General features: G+C 40.2%; 1 protein-coding gene across 1 annotated transcript in view; it reads right to left on the bottom strand.

Annotated features, from left to right (window-relative positions):
* Positions 1-224: 224 nt before the first annotated feature.
* The window catches only part of pik3c2b (phosphatidylinositol-4-phosphate 3-kinase, catalytic subunit type 2 beta), a 125,121-nt gene continuing 104,784 nt past the window's right edge, over positions 225-20,561 (bottom strand). Inside the window, exons 16-33 of the mRNA XM_039749181.1 lie at positions 15,206-15,394; positions 14,936-15,029; positions 14,648-14,742; positions 14,307-14,487; positions 14,116-14,223; positions 13,829-13,921; positions 13,582-13,711; positions 13,356-13,492; positions 11,880-12,049; positions 11,642-11,798; positions 10,810-10,919; positions 10,483-10,684; positions 9,608-9,732; positions 8,694-8,811; positions 6,360-6,444; positions 6,148-6,254; positions 5,671-5,799; positions 225-3,725 (exon numbers count right to left, since the gene is read on the bottom strand). Coding sequence (XP_039605115.1) covers positions 3,534-3,725; positions 5,671-5,799; positions 6,148-6,254; positions 6,360-6,444; positions 8,694-8,811; positions 9,608-9,732; positions 10,483-10,684; positions 10,810-10,919; positions 11,642-11,798; positions 11,880-12,049; positions 13,356-13,492; positions 13,582-13,711; positions 13,829-13,921; positions 14,116-14,223; positions 14,307-14,487; positions 14,648-14,742; positions 14,936-15,029; positions 15,206-15,394 — 2,422 coding nt within the window. The 3' untranslated portion in view covers positions 225-3,533. The remainder of the gene's footprint in view (positions 3,726-5,670; positions 5,800-6,147; positions 6,255-6,359; positions 6,445-8,693; positions 8,812-9,607; positions 9,733-10,482; positions 10,685-10,809; positions 10,920-11,641; positions 11,799-11,879; positions 12,050-13,355; positions 13,493-13,581; positions 13,712-13,828; positions 13,922-14,115; positions 14,224-14,306; positions 14,488-14,647; positions 14,743-14,935; positions 15,030-15,205; positions 15,395-20,561) is intronic.

Below are 20,561 nucleotides of genomic sequence, written 5' to 3'. Positions count from 1 at the left end.
GTTTTATTACGTAGGATGTCACCTCAGCTATTACTGCCAATGTTTCTTATGGTCCTGCAACACATACTACAAAGAATTAAGTAGTTGAAATGGCTGTTCCAAACCTAACCACAAGGAAAAAAAATAAAATAAGCACAAAATGCAACTAAAGCACAAGTCTCTAGACATTTTTTGTTAAATTATTGCCTTTTATTTAGTGCAAATAAAATTAAAAAAGAACTTCATAATTAACCAAACAAATCTACATATAGACACACATACACACAATGATACAAACAAACACTGAGCTTTTTTTAAAAATCCTACAAGAATAATAAGTGCTGCATTTGCAACACGTCCTGTTCAGTTTGAACTTACATTCTATTCCATTCTATCCTTGACAGCCCATAGGGCCAGTCTTCCAGAGGACACTACGCATCTGCTTATCTGTCAATGATGCATCTCAACACGGTCACTGCCTCCAGGGGACAGAAAGGTGGCACCGCTGCAGATAGCACACAGCACAATGGCCACCCCAAGCCATCCACCCCACCTAATTACCCTGCTGTTGGGCACATAATGGCCATTAAAAGACCATAAACATACACTTAAAGTAGCCAGATCTCAAGTCCAGGCAGGCAGAATAATAGAGACGTTTACTTTGATTAAGACCCGGCCATGCCTGAGCACCATAAAAATGTTTACAACTATATGAAGTAGGAAAGGTCAAACATCTCCTACAGGCTGGCACCAGTTTTCAGTATAGAAGTTTAGAAGCCCCGTAAGGTAATGAAATTAAGATTCCAGTTCCGTTCCCCAGTACTTCTTTCCCATGATGCCAATATGACTGACCTACGGAGCATCAATCTGCTGTGTATTTAAGTATTAGTGCTCCTTTAATTCATCAGGCTACACTCAAACCATGTTGAGCCATAGGAGGCACTGCCCATCATCCCCCTTGGTAATCAAAACTCAGGCCACAGGAATAAGCACAGAAACCCAGCCAGGCATTCTTGAAAAGGAATAAAAAATACTGCTGGCTTATAAACCACAACACTGTCTTAATTATGAGGAAACATAACGTGTTCAACAAACTGTACTTGACCTGCTGACAGACCCTCTCTGCAGTGAAGGTGCACATAGCTGACTGGTGGTACTGTCCATGAATTCACAAACATGGCAGATTTACAGGCAACTACAGAATGCATAGACCGCTTATACATTTAGACACTTGACATCTTCACAGAGTTCCTACATTTGGTCCATGAACAAATTGTCAAAAGATGTTATTTGAGACTATAAATTTTCTTTGTAAACTGCATAAACTGATGAATCCACCAAAACTTATGAATTCAAATGAGCTGAAAATTCAGTTTGCTATCCCATGTAAAGTAGTATAAGCTCTCAATAAGAATGTCTTCAAATACACGGGTGGTTTCTAAATTAATAATTTTGATATGTTCTGTAATTTCATTTACTTTGTACATTTAACAAATAAACTCACATAATCTGAATATTAATGGAAAGCATGTATACTTTTAAATAATACATAAACACGGTCAACTTACGTCCATTGTACAAACAGTACAAGGTTCAGTTGAGGAAATCTGTAAATGTGCAAGCAGAAATAGGCCACACTAAAATTCAACAATTATGGGAAATTTATGGACTATATTATTCACTGCCAAAAAATTCTGTAAAAGTCTGTAAAATAATATTATTCTAAATTTACGAACATATATTAATCATGTCACAAAATCAGGAAACACATATGTTTAAAGATAGCCCAGTTCTTGACTGTCTAAATTTAGAAAACAGAAAAACGGACTCTGTTAAGTGATGAATAGTCTCGACTCAACAATTCAAAGATTCATAAATTTGGAAAAACTGTACAACAAGAGCATAAAAAAGTATGAATGGCTTTCACACTCATGAACAGTTAATACACTCATAAATGATGTACATTTATACACTAATAATTTTCAGTAACACAAAAAACTTGCAAGTTTATGAATTGTCTATGCAGTCATTAAAAGTTAATAAATTCAGGAATATCATCAATTGTGCACAACTAAATTTACAACTGTCTGTACAGTTATGAACAATTCCTAAATTCTGGATTTAAGTTCATATTTGTATAGTCCTTACACAGGTAGGAATTTATGAAATCAATAATTAAAAGTCATGAGTAGTCCATGCATTCACAGTTTTCAGCTTTTTGAAATATGTAAATTTACGCAGTCTTCATTGACAATTTATAAAATTTAGGAGTTTTATAAACTGAAAGTGCAAATTTATGAACAATCAGGACGTTCACAAGAAATACATAAATTCATGGACAGTCCACACATTTAGAGTTATATAAATCTAGGAAAATTTAGAGTCTGTATATTCATAAATAATTCTTACGTGTACATAGGGCCAATAAATTGAAGAATAAGCCATATGTTTCTAGACAGTGGTAAACATGCCTCCACAAATAAATATTCCAATGAAGTTTATAAAAACATTAAAGCATCCGTAGAATTTTGCCTCAAAATGCTTACAGTACCAGCAAACTATCCACACCTTCAGCGCGTTTCTGTTTGAACACTATCCTCCTCAATGTGCTTTTTATGTAACCATTAGGGCATGTGCCATACTTTAAGAACATGCTGTTGACTAAAGATGACTCCACATAGAACAATACCATTAATGATGTGACACGTATAAAAACATGAAAATATTGCTTGCTTGGCTCTTTTTAGCCACCCAGACACACACACAGATATAAAATGTCATTACTGTATTTGTCCATTTTTCAACAAAAGAATTCAGTAGTTATTATCTCCTTCACCAAGGTCTTTAGCACAATTTCGTCTTCACCTGGTTAGACTTAAGCAAGGCCATCTGACACCATGAAGGATACAAGAAGGAAGGAGTTGACAGGCTGCCTTCTTGCGTAGTAGTACAGAATTTAATCCAGAATTTTATGGTAAGATATGCATGAGGCTTTTTTGGCAACATGGATTACCTTGGCTCCAGAAGTAGTGGAGCAAAATTGGTGTCACCACCAAGGTTACAAGGAAAAACATAACAAGTCTGCCTCATAATATACAGAAATGAAGGTTGTTTGGCATGTGGATGGTGGGGGGTTACTGCTGTTCTTGAAAGGCATTTCCTTAGCACATCCCTGTACAAGTGCCAAAACAACCCAAGTAGGGCTTTAGGTTGATGTGCCTCATATACTGCCATGCATAGACTCCTAGTTGGTTCTATGGCTGCACACTTCACAGTCTCTTCCAAGTCCTGCTGTCTCCACTGAGAATACTGAACTCATGTGGTCTGTGATCTGCAGTGCAGAAAGAGAAAGTGATTCTGGAATGGGAGCAGACACAGTTGCTCCCTCCGTGGGGGTATACATTCTCATATCTTTCCATCTTACAAATGATTCCCCTATTTCACCAAGACATCCTTCACACTCTACAGTTCTCTATTTCATACACTTTTAGTCACACACGCACATCACCATTTCTTCATTTTGCACCCCCCAAAAGCCCCATCTTTTCTATGGCTTATCGGGTAACATCTTGGCTGCCACTGTTTAACTGGTACCAGTCCACCTTCTGGTGATTAGGGTCAAATTCACTTAGTGGTATTCGGGTCTCCCCAAGCAAAGGATTCTCCCAAAATCCCTCCTCACTAAGCACACGGAGATGGATGACTCTTTGCTCAAGGTCTCCACGTGGTATTCCATCATAAACAAGCTAAAAAAACAAAACAAAACACACCACAAAGTAATTTATCAGGTTTTAGAACAAATCATACCAGTATAGAAACAGCATTGGTTAAAGAAGTAAATGACCTGTGGGTTAATGAGGACAGAAGGTATATATCTGTTCTTATTTTCTTATACCCGGATGCAGCATTTGACAATATAGACCACAGTATTCTTATAAATCACCTTAGACAATGGGTGGGCTTCTCTGGCAGTGTCTTAAATTGGTTTCAGTCTTACTTAACAGATAGAAAATTCTTTGCATATTCTTTGTATATGGTATACTACAAGGGTCTATTCTGGGATGACTACTTTTTTCTGTACTGTACATGCTTCTTTTAGGCCAGATTATCTCAAAACACAAGATAACAAAATGACCTCCAGCAGGCCACTGGTGTGAATGTCTCTGACCAAACAACCAGAAAGACTTCATGAGGGTGACCCAAGGGCCCCATGTCCTCTAATGGGCCCTGAGCTCACTGCCCAGCAGCATGCAGCTCGATTGGCATTCGCCATAGAATACCAGAATTGGCAGATGTACCACTGGTGCCCTGTGCTTTTTACAGATGAGAGCAGGTTCACCCTGAGCATGTGACAGAAGTGAAAGGGTCTGGAGAAGCCATGAAGAACATTATGCTGCCTGTAACATCATTCAGCATGAGCAGTTTGGTGGTGGGTTAATGATTGTCTGGGGAGGCATATCCATGGAGGGTCACACAGACCGCTACAGGCTTGACAAAGGCACCTTGGCTGCCATTAGGTATCAGGATGAAATCCTTGGACCCATTGTCAGACCCTATGCTGGTACAGCGGCTCCTGGTGCACGACAATTCCAGGCCTCATGTGGTGAGAGTATGCAGGCAGTTCCTGGAGGATGAAGGAATTGATACCATTGACTGGCCACCACACTTTCCTGACCTAAATCCAATAGAACACCTCTGGGACATTATGTTTTGGTCCATCCAATGCCACCAGGTTGCACCTCAGACTGTCCAGGAGCTCAGTGATGCCCTGGTCCAGATCTGGGAGGAGATCCCCCACAACACCATCTGTCATCTCATTAGAAGCATGCACCGATGTTGTCAGGCATGTATACAAGAACACAGGGTCATACAAAGTGCTGCGTACAATTTTGAGTTGCTGCAATTAAATTTTGGCAAAATGGACTAGCCTGCCACATAATTTTTTCACTCTGATTTTTGGGCGTCTTTGAATTCAGGGCTCTGTAGGTTGATCATTTTCATTTCCATCAAATGATGTGGCATCCTTTCGTTCCTAACACATTACCCAGTCTATATCAGTATAGATATCCAGGAGGATTTCTTTTTCCCATTGAGATCTGATTTGTTTTCAAAGTGTTCCTTTAATTTTTTGAGCAGTTTATATATATATATATATATATATATGTATATATATATATATATATATATATATAAAATGTTTTATTTTATTAGTGCTGTTATTAACACTAAGAATTGGCAATTAATTTTTATTTTACATTGCTCCATTTCTTCTTGTACATCAATATACTTTTGTAATATAGAATGTTTTTAACATTAAACTTCAAACATTCTTCCTTTTTATATATAGATATATCCATCCATTATCCAACCCACTATATCCTAACTATGGGGTCACGGGGGTATGCTGGAGCCAATCCCAGCCAACACAGGGCACAAGGCAGGAAATAAACCCCGGGCAGGGCGCCAACCCACCGCAGGGCTATATAGATATATTTCCCTTAAAAACGCCTGGTAGAGAACATATTAGTGTAGTATACACTTGTATATAGTTTTTCCTATTGTAGAAAGACATTTATTTATTTATTAATTTATAATTTCTTTCTCTGGCATAAAATACATATTCTCCTTCTAGGTGTACTGTATCTCACTCTGTTTTAATTCTGCATCACTACCACCCTACCTACTACTCACCATTTCATTGTATGTTGGATTTCTGGTGCGACGAGCAGCCTTAGTCTTCCTCTTACTGGTTTTCTGTGGATCAGGCAATAAGTAAAGTTTGACGTATGGATTTGGGTCAGCCCCATCCTGTAGAGGTGGCTGTTGAGAAGGAGAAGTTGTGTGAGTGTTATTCTGTATCACATACACAAGTAAGTGGGCTATCATAAGCTCACATCTGTTAGAGTTACCTCTTTTTCACCATAATCCAGTGTTGCCTGCCTAACCACAAAAAGCCAGATTGTTACAAATCATTTCATTTATCTAATCATAATTTAATCTTCATAATTTTTCTTTTAGGCTCACAAGTCAAAAAGTCCTGGAGATCATTAAACCAAACCTTGAAATCTATAGATGTAGCTGACGGCCAGACTGGATTCTTGTGCTAGATACTCCAAAGTAAAGCTAAAGCAATTTAAGCTCCATGGTGTAAGGATCCTGTGCACTCACCAATCCACGAATATGCATGACCATAATGCATAGCTTGTCAGTCTTGTAGGAGATGGACAGCTTCACCTCACCAGATATCTGCCCTGCAGGAGGCGCCCATGTCATATCTATGAGGTAGAACAACAAGATATGATGGTGAAACTTTGAAGGAGACAAAGCGAAATTAAAAAGAACCTTAGAACAGGAGATAGGTAGACAGAGTAAATGGTTACCTGATTTAGGCTGGGTAACATTCACTAATTTCTCTGGTCTCTCATCCCTTGGCAGTGGATGAAAGAAAGAGTAGATGAGGTCACACTGCATTCAAAAATGGTAAAAAAGGAGAATGTCAAAATGGTACTCATTTCATTATGTTTAGCAGCAATGTAGCAAGACCATCTTGACTGAATCTGGAAGAGGTGTCCAGTCTTGTGATTAAATGTCCATCCAGTGGCAGGCTATGCCACTCTTTCTTCATTCCTTTCAGTTTACTGCAGGGTTATTGCATCTGATTAAATGTATTCAACTTGGGCCTTGTCTATGCTAGTCTTCCGTCTGCCAGGCATACTACAACCAGGGTGTCACTCTTTCTATCCCTGAGCCACAAAATGACATTCTTGATTCATTGTATCAGACTTGGTATGACGGTATGATGCAAGTGATTTGGTCTGTTCAGCCTAATGCCAAGTTGTAACACTCTTTCCTTGCTATTCTTGACATGAACATTTTCTATGTACTATTTACTCCTTCATTTGGTGTCAAGGCTATGCTACACTTTCTTCTCCCTACTCAACCTTGTCCAAACTGGTGAGAGACTATGACACCTCCATTTGACTCTGGTTAGTTCAGGTTCTATCTAGGACAATACCACTTAAATCCTAATCTACACTTTGACATTCCTGATTCACTCGTTGTACAGGGTGGGCCATTTATATGGATACACCTTAAAATGGGAATGGTTGGTGATATTAACTTCCTGTTTGTGGCACATTAGTATATGTGAGGGGAAAACTTTTCAAGATGGGTGGTGACCATGGTGGCCATTTTGGATCCAACTTTTGTTTTTCAATAGGAAGAGGGTCATGTGACACATCAAACTTATTGGGAATTTCACAAGAAAAACAATGGTGTGCTTGGTTTTAACGTAACTTTATTCTTTCATGAGTTATTTACAAGTTTCTCTTTGTTTACAGCCATTGACATGTCGCAGAGGTTAACACGTAAGGAGCGGATAGAAATTGTGTTGATGTCTGGTGAACGCAGTAACCGGTCATTGCAGCAGATTTCAATGCAAGACACCCTACGAGACCACCCATCTCCCATGCTACAGTTAGCAAACTGCTTGCTAAGTTTCGTGAAACTGGTTCAGTGTTGGATTTGCCAAAATGTGGACGCATGAAAACTGTCACTAATGAAGAAACATCAGTGGCTGGCCTAGCTTCATTCAGCAAGAGCCCACAGCGTAGCACTCGCTGCATGTCACTGGAGAGTGGCATTAGTCGAACATCCCTTCGCGGATATTAGCTACTCACAAATGGCACCCTTACAAACTCCAGCTACTGCAGCATCTCAACAAGGATGACCCAGATCGGCACTGAATTTGCAGAATGGGCAAAACAAAATTGGAACAGGACCCTCAGTTTACGCAGAAGATTTTGTTCAGTGATGAGGCAAACTTTTATGTGAATGGTGAAGTTAACAAACAAAACCACCGCTATTGGTCTGACACTAACCCACATTGGATAGATCCCTCCAAGACTGTTGGAACAAAAAAATTGATGGTATGGTGTGGTATATGGGGTACAAAGATAGTGGGGCCATTCTTCATCAATGGAAACCTCAAGGCCACTGGATATGCGAAATTGCTACATGATGATGTGTTTCCCTCTTTATGCACTGAAGCTGGCACTTTCCTGAGTTTTTCCAGCAAGATGGTGCACCACCACATTATGGGTGTCAGGTCCGAGCATTCCTAGATGAACAGTTTCCTGGAAAGTGGATTGGTCGTCGTGGGCCAGTTGAATCTCCCGATCTGACCCCCTTAGACTTTTATCTTTGGGGTCATCTGAAGGCAATTGTCTATGCTGTGAAGATACGAGATGTGCAGCACCTGAAACTACGGATACTGGAAGCCTGTGCTAGCATTTCTCCTTGTTGCTATCAGTGTGTGAAGAGTGGGAGAAGAGGGTTGCATTGACAATCCAACACAATGGGCAGCACATTGAACACATTTTATAAGTGGTCAGAAACTTGTAAATAACTCATGAAAGAATAAAGTTACGTTAAAACCAAGCACACCATTGTTTTTCTTGTGAAATTCACAATAAGTTTGATGTGTCACATGACCCTCTTCCTATTGAAAAAACAAAAGTTGGATCCAAAATGGCCGACTTCAAAATGGCCACCATGGTCACCACCCATCTTGAAAAGTTTTCCCCCTCATATATACTAATGTGCCACAAACAGGAAGTTAATATCACCAACCATTCCCATTTTATTAAGGTGTATCCATATAAATGGCCCACCCTGTACTTTAGTGCTACTAGGATTTAAGTTCAAGTGCTTACCTGGGCCACTTCAGGGGCGGTGTGGATCAAGTGCCACACATATCCATTCAACTCATCCTTCCTACGGTCTGCCACTGCCTCACCACGTGATCGACCAAACACAAATCTGCTGGGAAACCTAATGCAAGAAGAATTATAAAATGTATTAATTGCATTAATTCACATGCTTACACAACCTCCAAGCAGCTAGCCCAAGAAGTGAGAGCCAGACTGTCGTAGCTACATAAAAGAAGTAGATTCCCCAAACCAGCTTCATTTTTTGAACTTTGAACACCAGAACAACTAACTGTAGTCAAAGATGCCATAAGTAAATTCTCACTTTTGCTTCACAGGCTTTACTATACACAGCCTTCTTTAATCAAGTGCTGGGAAAGTAAACTGTTAACTATATGATTCAGTTTAGCTAATTCCTCTAATGTTTTCAGAGCAAAAAGATATAACAATGTGTTAAGTATATTGCATCCTTTAAAACTTATTATAAAGCACTAAGGCCAAGCAAAACACCTCTCAAATTGGAAAAATACACAAAGGAGTAAACCCAAATATCCCATAATTCTCCTGCAAGACATTTACATTAAGCCAGTGCTTCTCAATTATTTTCTGTCATGCCCCCCCTAGGAAGAAGAAAACATCTCACGCCCCCCACGCAACTATAAATAGTATCATTTGTCTATAAAATTGTTATAAGTACACCTCTGCATAACACTGTATCCTTATTAACGTATAAGAGAATAAAAAAAGAAAGAAATATGGACCAATTTACAACAAAGAAAAGCTTTATTAAATTTAACAGAAAAGATTTAAAGAAAAATAAAAAAGCATGTTCCCCGAGGTCAAACGCTCCCCCCTTGACAGAGCGCCCCACTATTTGAGAAACACTGCATTAAGCTTATGTTCACAGGAAATATATTTACCTAGGCAGCTTGGATGATGGGAACAGTAGTCTCAATTTGGTGTGCAACTCATGAAACTCCTCAAAGCTTCTCTGGACCACTACAGACTGTGGCTGACCCTCACGCTGCACCTTGATCATGTAGCTCTACAAGTGTTAAGAGTGGAGACATAAAATAAATAAAATAAAAACTCAATGGTAGCACACAAAAATCAAACCCATGCAGGCTATTTATTGTTAATAATAAAATGACTGTAAGCTGCCTGGGCTACATGACAAGATTGAAGTCTGAAAACAATAGATTCTAGATAACATACTGTACGTATATGTGGAAAATATCTGTGCTTCCTCTTCTATGCAATTTTTAATATTTCTTGGGATTATATCTTAAAATTCCTCCAAAGCACAAGAGGTCGAAATAATTACATTCAGAAGATTATGATGCAGGAGAGTGTTTTGAAACAGAGACAGCTAAAGTGCCAAGACTCAGTTATATGGGGAATCACTGGCTAAGGTGAGACTAAATTAAACCAGGGTAACACATCCTCCAGTGTAAAATCTCATCAAGGTGACTCAGAATAACACTTAATCAAATTACTTTGAAATCAGAACGAAATACCTCCCAGTTTAACACTGAATTCCATGAAGCACAAAGTGCAGAGGAGACTCAGGTAGTTGAAGGTGCAACTGGGATCCTCTCGGTATCCACCTGCCTCCTCCCCAAATAACAGGTGCTTTGGTGTCTTATGGGGAGTGAGCCTCCACTAAAACTCTAAGAGATTAGGTGACTCAAGACCACAAATGGAGAAACTGACTGAACTTACTGTGAAACCTCCTTTACTACAACCTAAAGTGACACCACTTCAGTGTACAGGAATGTCACAGATTCAAACTTACATATCCTTTGCTGGAGTTTGAAGTCTTCACATGTCCACATACAAACAAGTTTTTGATAAGTCCATCAACCTTCATTGTATGAACCTGAGGCGCAAAGGACAGGCAGGGCTTTTCTTCTGTGGAGGCAAATTTCATCTGCGCCAGACTATGGATGAAAAAGTTAAGCTTGGTTGCTACACTGCCAAGACTGGATTCAATCAGCCTGTAATAAATGAGATAGAAAGAGAGGTGAAGAGTTTTATATTGAGCAAACAAAGAGCTCAGTAGCAAACCACTTTGTAGTGAAGAACAGACAAATGGGTACTAGCTGTCCAATGGTCATCTCACCTGGTGAAGTACATGGTGGCATCAGCCTCAGAGTCCTGAGGGCGTAGTGCATCATAAACATACTTTAGATCTTGCAGGTCAGAAAGTTCTGGAATTCCACAGGACAGCATCTACAAAGAGAGGGGAGAAATATTTAAAGAATGTAGGGTGCTAGTTTACTTGGCACTATTGCGTCAAGCAACTACATTAACCCTTAAACCACCATAATCGGCTATATTCGGTTCCCAGTGCAATTTGCCAGCATACCAAAGTACAGTATATTCGGCAACGTATATTCGTTGAATGGCACAACTAGCTATAGTCGGTTCCCAGTGTAATTCGCCAGTGTGCCGGAGCTGAGCAGTCCGTGCCATACATTCATTGAGGAGCCAGCTCATGACTACTGCCGCCCCCTAGTGAATCAGCATCACTGTCCCTGGGATTCAGCCGCTGCACTAGACTAGCCAGCAAGCATCAGCCATGACCTCTATGTGCTTGCGTGCAGCCAGTTCAAGAGCAATTGGTTTGGTGATTTACTACATTTCATCAATGGCGTCAGTTGCACCTTGCACATATATTATAAGATTGTTGCAGTAGATTTTTATAGTTTTTACAGTTCATTGGCAGTGTGTAAAACGATCAGTGTTGCAGTAATTGTGATGCCTTTCGTATGAAAAAATGTGTTCCATTAAAATTTTGCTTTTTCTTGGTGAATTGTGACGTTTCCTGAATAAGTGCAGCAAAAATGTATTTGGTGTCCAGGGGTGCATTAACCCCCAAGTATGTAGCAGTTTAAGGGTTTACAGCTTCCACAATTAAAATAATCCTAATCACTAGGAAACACATGTCCTACCAGACCCAGCAGATTGAGAAAGAGATGTGTGTGCTTGCGGATCAGATTATAAGCTTCACAGCACAGGTCTACAAAGTCGTGAAAGCGACTGGATGGCTTGTCTCCTCCATTGATCACATACGCCATGTCAGACGTGAAGACAAAAGGTGCCCGGTCCCTGCACAAACACAAACACTCACAAGTTAAGGGAAAGGAAACTTTATTCATCAAATCACCAGGTGCTGTGTATCAATCTTACCGTTTAATATTGCCAAACATCTGAGCGTGGCCCAAGAACTTGCCAAAATCAATATGGAACATGTGGCCAGAGGTCCTCAGCATAATGTTGTCATTGTGCCGGTCACAGATGCCCAGGATGTAGGTTGCCACACAGCATCCAGCACAAGAGTAGATGAAGTTTTCCACTGCCTGAAGGAATATTGACAGAACATGAACCATAGGATACACGAAAAGTTCTGCCACTTTGTTTAATTTCCCAGAGCCAATTGCTTTCAAAGGCATGGTGCCCACTGACATCACTGGTTACTTGTATGTCACTGCAGGATGAACCACTATTTGGGTACAGATTTATGAGTAGGGTGGCATGTTGCACAAAACTGGTAAGGAAATTGTAGAGGGAGACCAAGAATATATGTGTATAGGGATGAGTGCATATGCATGAGTGTGTTCAGCAACCTGTCTGTCAATAGCCTCTAATTTATTCCCAATACTGGCAGAACAGACTCCAGCCTCCCATGACACTCTGTTGAAATTAGCAAATATGGTGCTTAGTTCATTTATTTAGTTAGCTGGTGCCTTTATCTAAATTGGCATTTTAAGTACATAACTGGACTTTTTCTGTATTTCTCCAGTGTGAAGTCTTCTAAATTAAGAGACTCACTCAATGTAGCACAGTGAGCCGTTGATAAAACAGAACCAGTAGCTGTATACTTTATAGATCAGTATATGTTTCACCAGGGGCCTACACTATTAAGTCAACAAAATAACTTCCCTGCATTAGCCAAAGCAAATTTAGATTAATTAAGTTTAATATACAGTCAACAAAGGACAGAAACACAAAAGAACACGGATGATGGTACGGTTCATAAGATGTCTACTGTGCTTAAAGCATAAATTGTTCAACAAAGCAACTTTCATGAGTGATAGGGAAGAAGACGCAAGTACGGTGCTAAATGTTTTAGAAAATGTTGCATTTTGTGCTTTCCTCCAATCAGAATTAACATTTGTCTTATACCTGTTGATGTCAAGATAGGTTTGGCTCCATGTTTACCTGCACTGCAAAGTGTAGATTTTAAAAATGGATAAATGCTAGTTAGGATATAGCGGGTTGCATAATGGATGGATGGATGGATGGATGGATGGATAAATGCTAGGTTCTAAAGTACATTCATATCCTGCTTATCACACATTTTACATAAATTTGACATAGCAAACAAATACCAGTTTGTTTGGTCAACAAGCAGTTCCCCACAATAGTGGATTATTTCCAAGTAATTTAAAATTCACATCAACACATGATATCCAATATGCTTGGCACAAGTATATTAGTAAATAAAGAATAAAACAGAAATAAAATTGTATCTGTGACAAGTGATTACTTTGAAACACTACAATTCAATTGTATTATTTCAAATCTGGAATTCTGATCATTTACCAGCACCCAGTAATATATACTGGAGTGGGCCTCTTTAGCAATAGTCTTCCTTCATCTAACCTTTTCATATTCATCTTCACTGGGATTGTGCTTCTGCAACCAGTCAGCCAGTGGTCGATCTTTGAAGGACCCAGTTACTCCATGCTCAACTTGGATCTTCCGCAAAGTTTCTGCATTTGGGATCATTTCCACCATCCCTGAAATTCAGAGGATGAACAGTATGATAAAAGAAATTAACCTATTCTACTCTGGTCAGCCACCACTTCACAAATAAACTCTTTCTTACCTCGACCACGACCAGTTGAGAAGCATCGGAAGTTGACCATCCTCATGTTCAGACCTTCCTGCAGCCAGATCTTGTTCATGACACGTATAATTTGTAGTGTCAGCATGTCCTGTCGCAGGTCATCCCCTGACTAGATAGAAGTGGACAGTTTTGCATAAACCAAAGATGCAACTTGCAACATACTCTTTTATCTTTTATTTACCCAAAGTGTATCAGTCACGAGTGTGATTAAAATGGGCAGACTAACCTTGAAGATGACTTCGATGTTGTCTCCTAATGAGTCCACATTCAGAAATGACAGTTTAAGTGGAACTGCATTAGAATTGAAATAAGAACAGCCCTGTAAGGAAATGACAGAAGAATGGAATTAAGAGATAAACTACTCATATGTCACATTTAAACCACCACTTCTCTGCATCACAGCAGCTCACTACTCTGTAGTCACTATAATCCCAACAAGGAGGTCTAAACTAAAAAAAGAAAAAAACAGTATTAAGCAAAGAAATTAAATCTTCAAACCATTTTTCCTCTTACCTGGATGTGGATGCCTTTTGCCAGCAGACCTGGGTTAAGAGGGAGGCGACAACTGCTGTTGACCTTGAAGAAGTGTTGCACTTCACTGAGACCCTCACGCAGAATACCCTGCAAATGGAAAAGTGTGATTAGTGATAACTGACTCGTTCGTGGGGCCAGAGTGGTGAAACTCATGAACAACACCAACTTACTTGCCGGGAGGATGGGGAAGCCTCTCGGACACGCTGGGCTACTTTGGCCAGTATGTTGACCAGCCAGCACTGCCGGTCAAATTCTTCTCGTAAACCTCGTCCAGAGCAGCAGAGGAGGGCAGCCAGCAGGTACTGGTATCGCACAGCGAACTGGGAGTCCTGGAGTGCATCCTTCAGCAACCTGTAGGGTGACAAAATTGGACAAGACACAAACATTCACTTTGGTCAAAAACTACCTTTGGTAGTGGAGAAAATAAATTTTTACTGAAGTGTTATACTGTAGGCAACAAAGATGCCCACTGCTATCTATAACATTGCCTGATTTGACCAGGAGTACCTACCAGAAGAGGTAGTGTGCAACACGAACATCTCTGATGGCTCTGCGTAGCAGGAATCTGACTAATGGACTATCAAGATAACATTCATACTTTAGGGCCTGTTGAACAAAAATAACAGCTAAAATCAGAGAGAAAGAGGGCATCACTTGTGGTGGAACACATCCTGGCTGGTCATCCTAGTTCAGACTAGGAAGACATCGCCTGATCTTCCACGGTTTTGACACTCTATGCGTCTACTGCCCAGAATTTCTGGACAGAATAACATGCAGAAAATGGTAAAACACAGCCTACCTGCACTAACTGTGGCAGGAAGTCAAGCAGCTCAGGGTCTGAGATGGAGTCCATCCACCGGACAGCTGTGTGGCGTACTTCCTGATCAGGAAATCTGTACAGACAAAGTGAGATCAGTGCAGTTAAAAAGAATGAAATGGGGAACTTTTAACTATTCCGCCATGCTGGACCATATTTTACATCTCATTTAAATGAATCTGTCATGTTTGTGCAATTATTCCTTTCTCCCAAGTGATCAATCCTTTAATCAAGATTGTCCTGAACACTTACGTGGCATGCAGCAGGCCTAGTGCATCCAGGTGGTTCATGCAAGTCCACTGCTTCAGCAGGGCGTAAATATCAGGAAGGCAGGCCCATTCCCAGCTGGGAGCACTAGCAAGCACTAAAGGAAGGCAACTGGTCTCTGTGTAACAGAAATATCTCTTCTCCCACATTAGCTTCCGATTATCCGGGGTCAGCCTGCCAAAAAAAAGAAAAGGATTCTGGCTTAAAAAAAGATAGTAGTCAAGTTGATCAGAGGGGATGAAATCAATGGCATAAGACAGTAGTGTCAAGTTGATCAGAAGGGATGAAATCAATGGCATAAGTATCCAAACATCAGATGTAACAGGTTTAGCATCCAGAAGAGGTTATGAACCATTCTAGTACCACAAATACTTTAGTTAGTGGCGAACAGACTGAATTATCTTTGTAAAACTGAATGATGGTTACTTCTAATGATCAGGGTGAGGAGTAAATCAACCTTTTAGTGCTACATTTTGGTGTAGATGGACAAACTGTGTTATGTTTGAATATATGCAACAGAACCCCTATTGATTTAGAGTATTATTGAGCAGAATCAATAAACAAAATGAGCAGAGTCTAGGAGAGTAACCCCAACCCCCTTTCATCAGAGGAACTCTTAGCATCTAATATTTTTCTCTCCAGATGCACAGCATACTAGATTACTGCATGTCTGAATAACCACTACAGTTGGAAGATAATCAGAAATGACTGTATCTAACTATACAACCAGGAGGAGCAGCCATCTGTTTTATTAAAGTCTGCTATGTTATCAAAAGAACTCTCTTTCAGATGTTGGAGGACAAATTAAGTTATATTTGAATTACGGCAGGCAGCAAATGTATCAAATTTGACAAACTAGGAGACTGACTCTGAGCACTAAAACACTTTCTCACATCACTAAAGGAAGGCAATACATAGTAGTACTACCTACCGCCACCTCACAAAGGGCTGGTGGACAGACTGGATTATGTGTGAGTGACCGCATAATAGTGTTACGGAATTATGCATAAGGACATTCATTAAAATACAGTACAGAACCGAGAAGAGTGATTTACTGCTTTGGTTTACAAATGTCACAGCACCTTATATTTTAGTATCGACTTGTTGATATAGACAGATTGAATTATGTTTGGACAACTATATCATAATGTCTGCAAATGATTAAAGCTGAGTAGTATATGAGTGGAACGTAGCACCTAGGGGAGAAAACCCTGTCTTCATAACAGTCTCTTATTGCATCAAACAAACTACTAGGAGACAAAAAGATTATGTTAAATAACAACATGGCAGTACACCCCCCAGTAGTAATCAGAGTTAAAAATTAATAAAAAGCCACTGCATCAAAGTGTAGAACCTAGGAGAATAAACTCCTGCTAAAACACTTCAAGCAGTACTAGTCCCAGGGGTTCCAGACCCAGGAAATATTTGGACATCGATTTGAAGGATTCTGAGGGATTAAAACTGATAGAAACCATGTCACATGTCAATCAGACCTAGAATATGGAAAAGTAACCCAGGTATTAGCTCAAACAAGTTAGCTGTTGTGTTAGATGTATAGGCAGGAAATTTTAATTCAAAAACCACAAGAGCATACACTCACCAATGAGAGATATAAAACTGATTGAAGTACAACTTTCTAAATTTCCAGAAGGAGGTAGAAAAAAGAAAAAGGGGGAACAAAACAGGGAAGAAACCAAGAAAGAACTGTAACAAAAGAGTAATTAATATCAAAAGTAAACTGCAATAAAAATGCAATTTCGACCTGAGAGTCTTCCCCATGAAAAGTCTGGAAAAAGAAAGAGGGTGTCAGTTGCAGGTCCATCAATCCATCCGTCCATTCTGAATAAAGTAAAAACACTTAATACAGAGTTGCAGTCTCTCTTGGAAAACACTAGACAAAAGGCAGGGCTGTGCCGGAAAAGAATTTCAATATACCCCTATAGTGCCAAGTCTAGCGTGCTAGATTTGTTTTTTTTAATTTCTGCTGCCACCAGAGGGAGCAAAAGATCTTTGCAAGATTATAAAGAAACAAGATTGTCTGAAAAATACTCTTACAGCCAAACACCTTAGTTTTTGGAGTCTCCTCCAAATAAGAGCTCTATATTATGTCCCGGGGAAGGATGAAATGCCTGTTGACGAGCTGTCATCTGCAAAACAAATTTCAGCAACTGGCTAGAAGAGGCCACATGGGGCTGGCAATCCAATCCTACAGTGGAGGAGGAGGAGCAGGGGGGTGGGGTGTGTTGGGGGGAAAATACAGAACTTGACCATGGTGAATTGTGGATGGCGATTATTTTTTTGTTTCTGTTGTGGAGCAAAAAGAAATGAACTGCATCCTGTTTACAGACGGAAATGCAGAGTACCACCTTATCAGCTGCAAGCTATAGCTCTGATCAAATGTAGCTAACCAACCAGACATGTGTTATGTATGTGTCTATATACCTTAAATATGTGTATCCCAATAAGCTTTAGGGTGTGGGCAGCTTGGCCCTGTATTAAGTAACACTTCCAAAATTAGAGAGCATCCACAAACAAGAATGCCAACTGGAGTGCTGGTGCTTAGATGCTCACTTTGTTCATAATATCCTAGACCTAACTACTGAGGGTGAGCTTTTTACTTTATTAACAATACCTCTTTTAATTCTAAACAATACTTTTGCTGTAACAAGCAACAATAAAAACAGCCAATAATAAAGAATGAATGTGGTAGGATACTGTAAATAAGCAGATGGTCCCCAGGCACCAGGCATTGCAAATGAACAGTCTCTAATGCTGTGGGAACTCTTCTTGTAACTTCTGGATAAGGGCATCTGCAAGAGAGATTGCTAAAATTGCAGAGATGCCAATGAGGAAAGTGACATTCTTTTAAGCAGGCTTTCAACGTAAACTAAATTTCTACTTCTTGCTGCATTGCTTGGACTGCTGTAAAGATTTAATTTCCCCTTGGGGACAAATAAAGTATATCTAATCTAAATAGACTTTTTCTAATCAAATTTCCACAGTTTTTACCTGACACAAAACTTCCTGATGGTTTAAATACCCATCTAAAAACTTTAAAATTATAACACATTTTTACAACTGCTTATATAGAAGAAAACCAAGTAGCAAGGATAACGTGTATCCTGTAACTAAAAACATCCACCCATTATCCAATGTGCTTATCTGCTTCAAGTCTTCACGAAGCCAGGGCCTATACTGGTGTGTGAAACAACTAACCATAGCAGGGCAGACTCATACACACTGCCAAATTGGGCGCATTTAGAGTCGCCAATGAACCAAAACATAATATCTTTGTGATGTACAGAAAGTAGAGATTTCATTACAGAATTAACTAGAATTCTTTTTATTCATAAAGATTTAATATAAATAGCTCCTGCATGAAAGAAATATTCAGCATCTATATATATAATTCACTAAGGGCACGCAAGACACTGAGCGCAAGCAAGACAAGGAGCCACGCCCGCCAACTCTATGACCATGGGATACGCTCAATAGAGCCCCGCCCACCAACTCTAACCCTCCTCCCGCGTCATGGGTTACGCACGACAGAGCCCCGCCTGCCAACTGTAACCCTCCTCCTGCGTCCACCGTCGCTCTCGAGGCATGTGCACTGCCTGCTCATGTGCCTGCATGCAACAACTCACCAAACACAGCCTCAGTCGCTTCCGTCTGTGCTACAGTCCACATGAGAGAGACACAGGCCCGCGAGAGAGAGATACACACACAGACGTGGGAGAGAAAGACACACACACAGGCGCGTGAGAAAGACACACACACACGCTCTCGCGAAAGAGAGACACATACAGGTACGCGAGAGACACACACACACAGACGTGGGAGAGAAAGACACACACACAGGTGCGCGAGAGAGGCGCACACACACAGGCGCGCGAGAGAGGCACACACACACAGGCGCGTGAGAGAGACGCACACGCACACACACACACACAGGGGTGCGTGAGAGACACACACAAGCGCGTGAGAGAGACACACACACACGCTCTCGCGAAAGACTGACACATACAGGCACGCGAGAGACACACACACACAGGCGTGCGTGTGCATTGTTGCAATGTTACTTTTCTTGGTGGTTTATTAAATTACGGATTTTTCAAATGTTCATTTTTTTCCCTGTGCTTAAAACTCATTAAAAAAAAGTGTTTTTAGCGAGCGGTTCGTATTGCTATAGTGCAAACTCTTGCAAAGTTAGTTTTCTCTGTTGTTCAAGGTTTTCTCAGTGTTATTTAATGTTTGTACATTTAGTTTACTATTACGCTGTGCATTCAATGGTATAGTTAACTATATTTGTGCTTAAAAACTTAAAAAAATATATATTTACATACAGTTCGTACGGTCTGGAACAGATTAATTGTATTTACATACAATCCTATGGGGGAAATTACCTCGGTTTCACGACCAAATCGGTTTACGACCAGAGTTTTGGAACGAATTATGGTTGTGAACCAAGGTTCCACTGTATATATAATTGACCAAGTCGCTCGACCATGGGTTACGCATGACAGAGCCCCGACCGCCCACTCTAACCCTCCTCCCACGTCATGGGGAACGCACAACAGAGCCCCACCCACCAACTCACCCTCCTCCTGCGTCCACCCTCGCTCTCGAGGTATGTGCCCACCCCCAACACGTCACCAAACACATCCTCACTCACTTTGGTCTGTGCTACAGTCCACATGCAGCTGTGAGCCACGTTGACTGTTCACGTTGATAATTATGCAGTGCATGCTACGCTGCGGGTTGGCTAGTTACACTAATTGCTGTTAACTACTGTCTGAATTTCTCAAGGGGTGAAAATCTAATAAAAATTCAAAAGCTAAGCATTCAAAGGACCGCCCATACATGGTTTAAATCATATCTTAATAACAGATCTTTTTCTGTAAATACTGGCATTTTTTTCTCTTCCTCTGCTACATTAACCTGTAGGGTTCATTTAAGCCCCAACATAATTTGCCATGAATATTCTCCTTCTCAAATTGATAATTCAGAGTGATTTTTGATTCTTCTCTCTATTTTGAAAAAGAGAGAGATAAATGCAGTTGTCAAAGGTAATTTCTTCCATCTTAGAAATACGGGTACAATGAAACGCTTTATATCAACCAAAAAACCTGAAGGCATTTGCCCATGCTTTTATTTTAAGTCAGCTGGATTACTTCGATTCATTGTATGTTTGGATTATTCGGTCCTTTTTAGCTTGTCTACAGCTGTTTCAAAATGTGGCAGACAGGTTACTAACAGGCACCTGTAAGAGGGAACTCGTCACCTGTATAGCTTCTCTTTGCTGGCTGCCTGTCAAGTATAGGGTTTTTGTTTGTGTTTAATG

Source organism: Polypterus senegalus, chromosome 3 (assembly GCF_016835505.1).
Source record: "Polypterus senegalus isolate Bchr_013 chromosome 3, ASM1683550v1, whole genome shotgun sequence".
NCBI classification, from domain to species: Eukaryota; Metazoa; Chordata; class Cladistia; order Polypteriformes; family Polypteridae; genus Polypterus; species Polypterus senegalus.
Note: the sequence above shows the minus strand (reverse complement) of the source record. Positions and strands in the feature narration are given on the sequence as shown.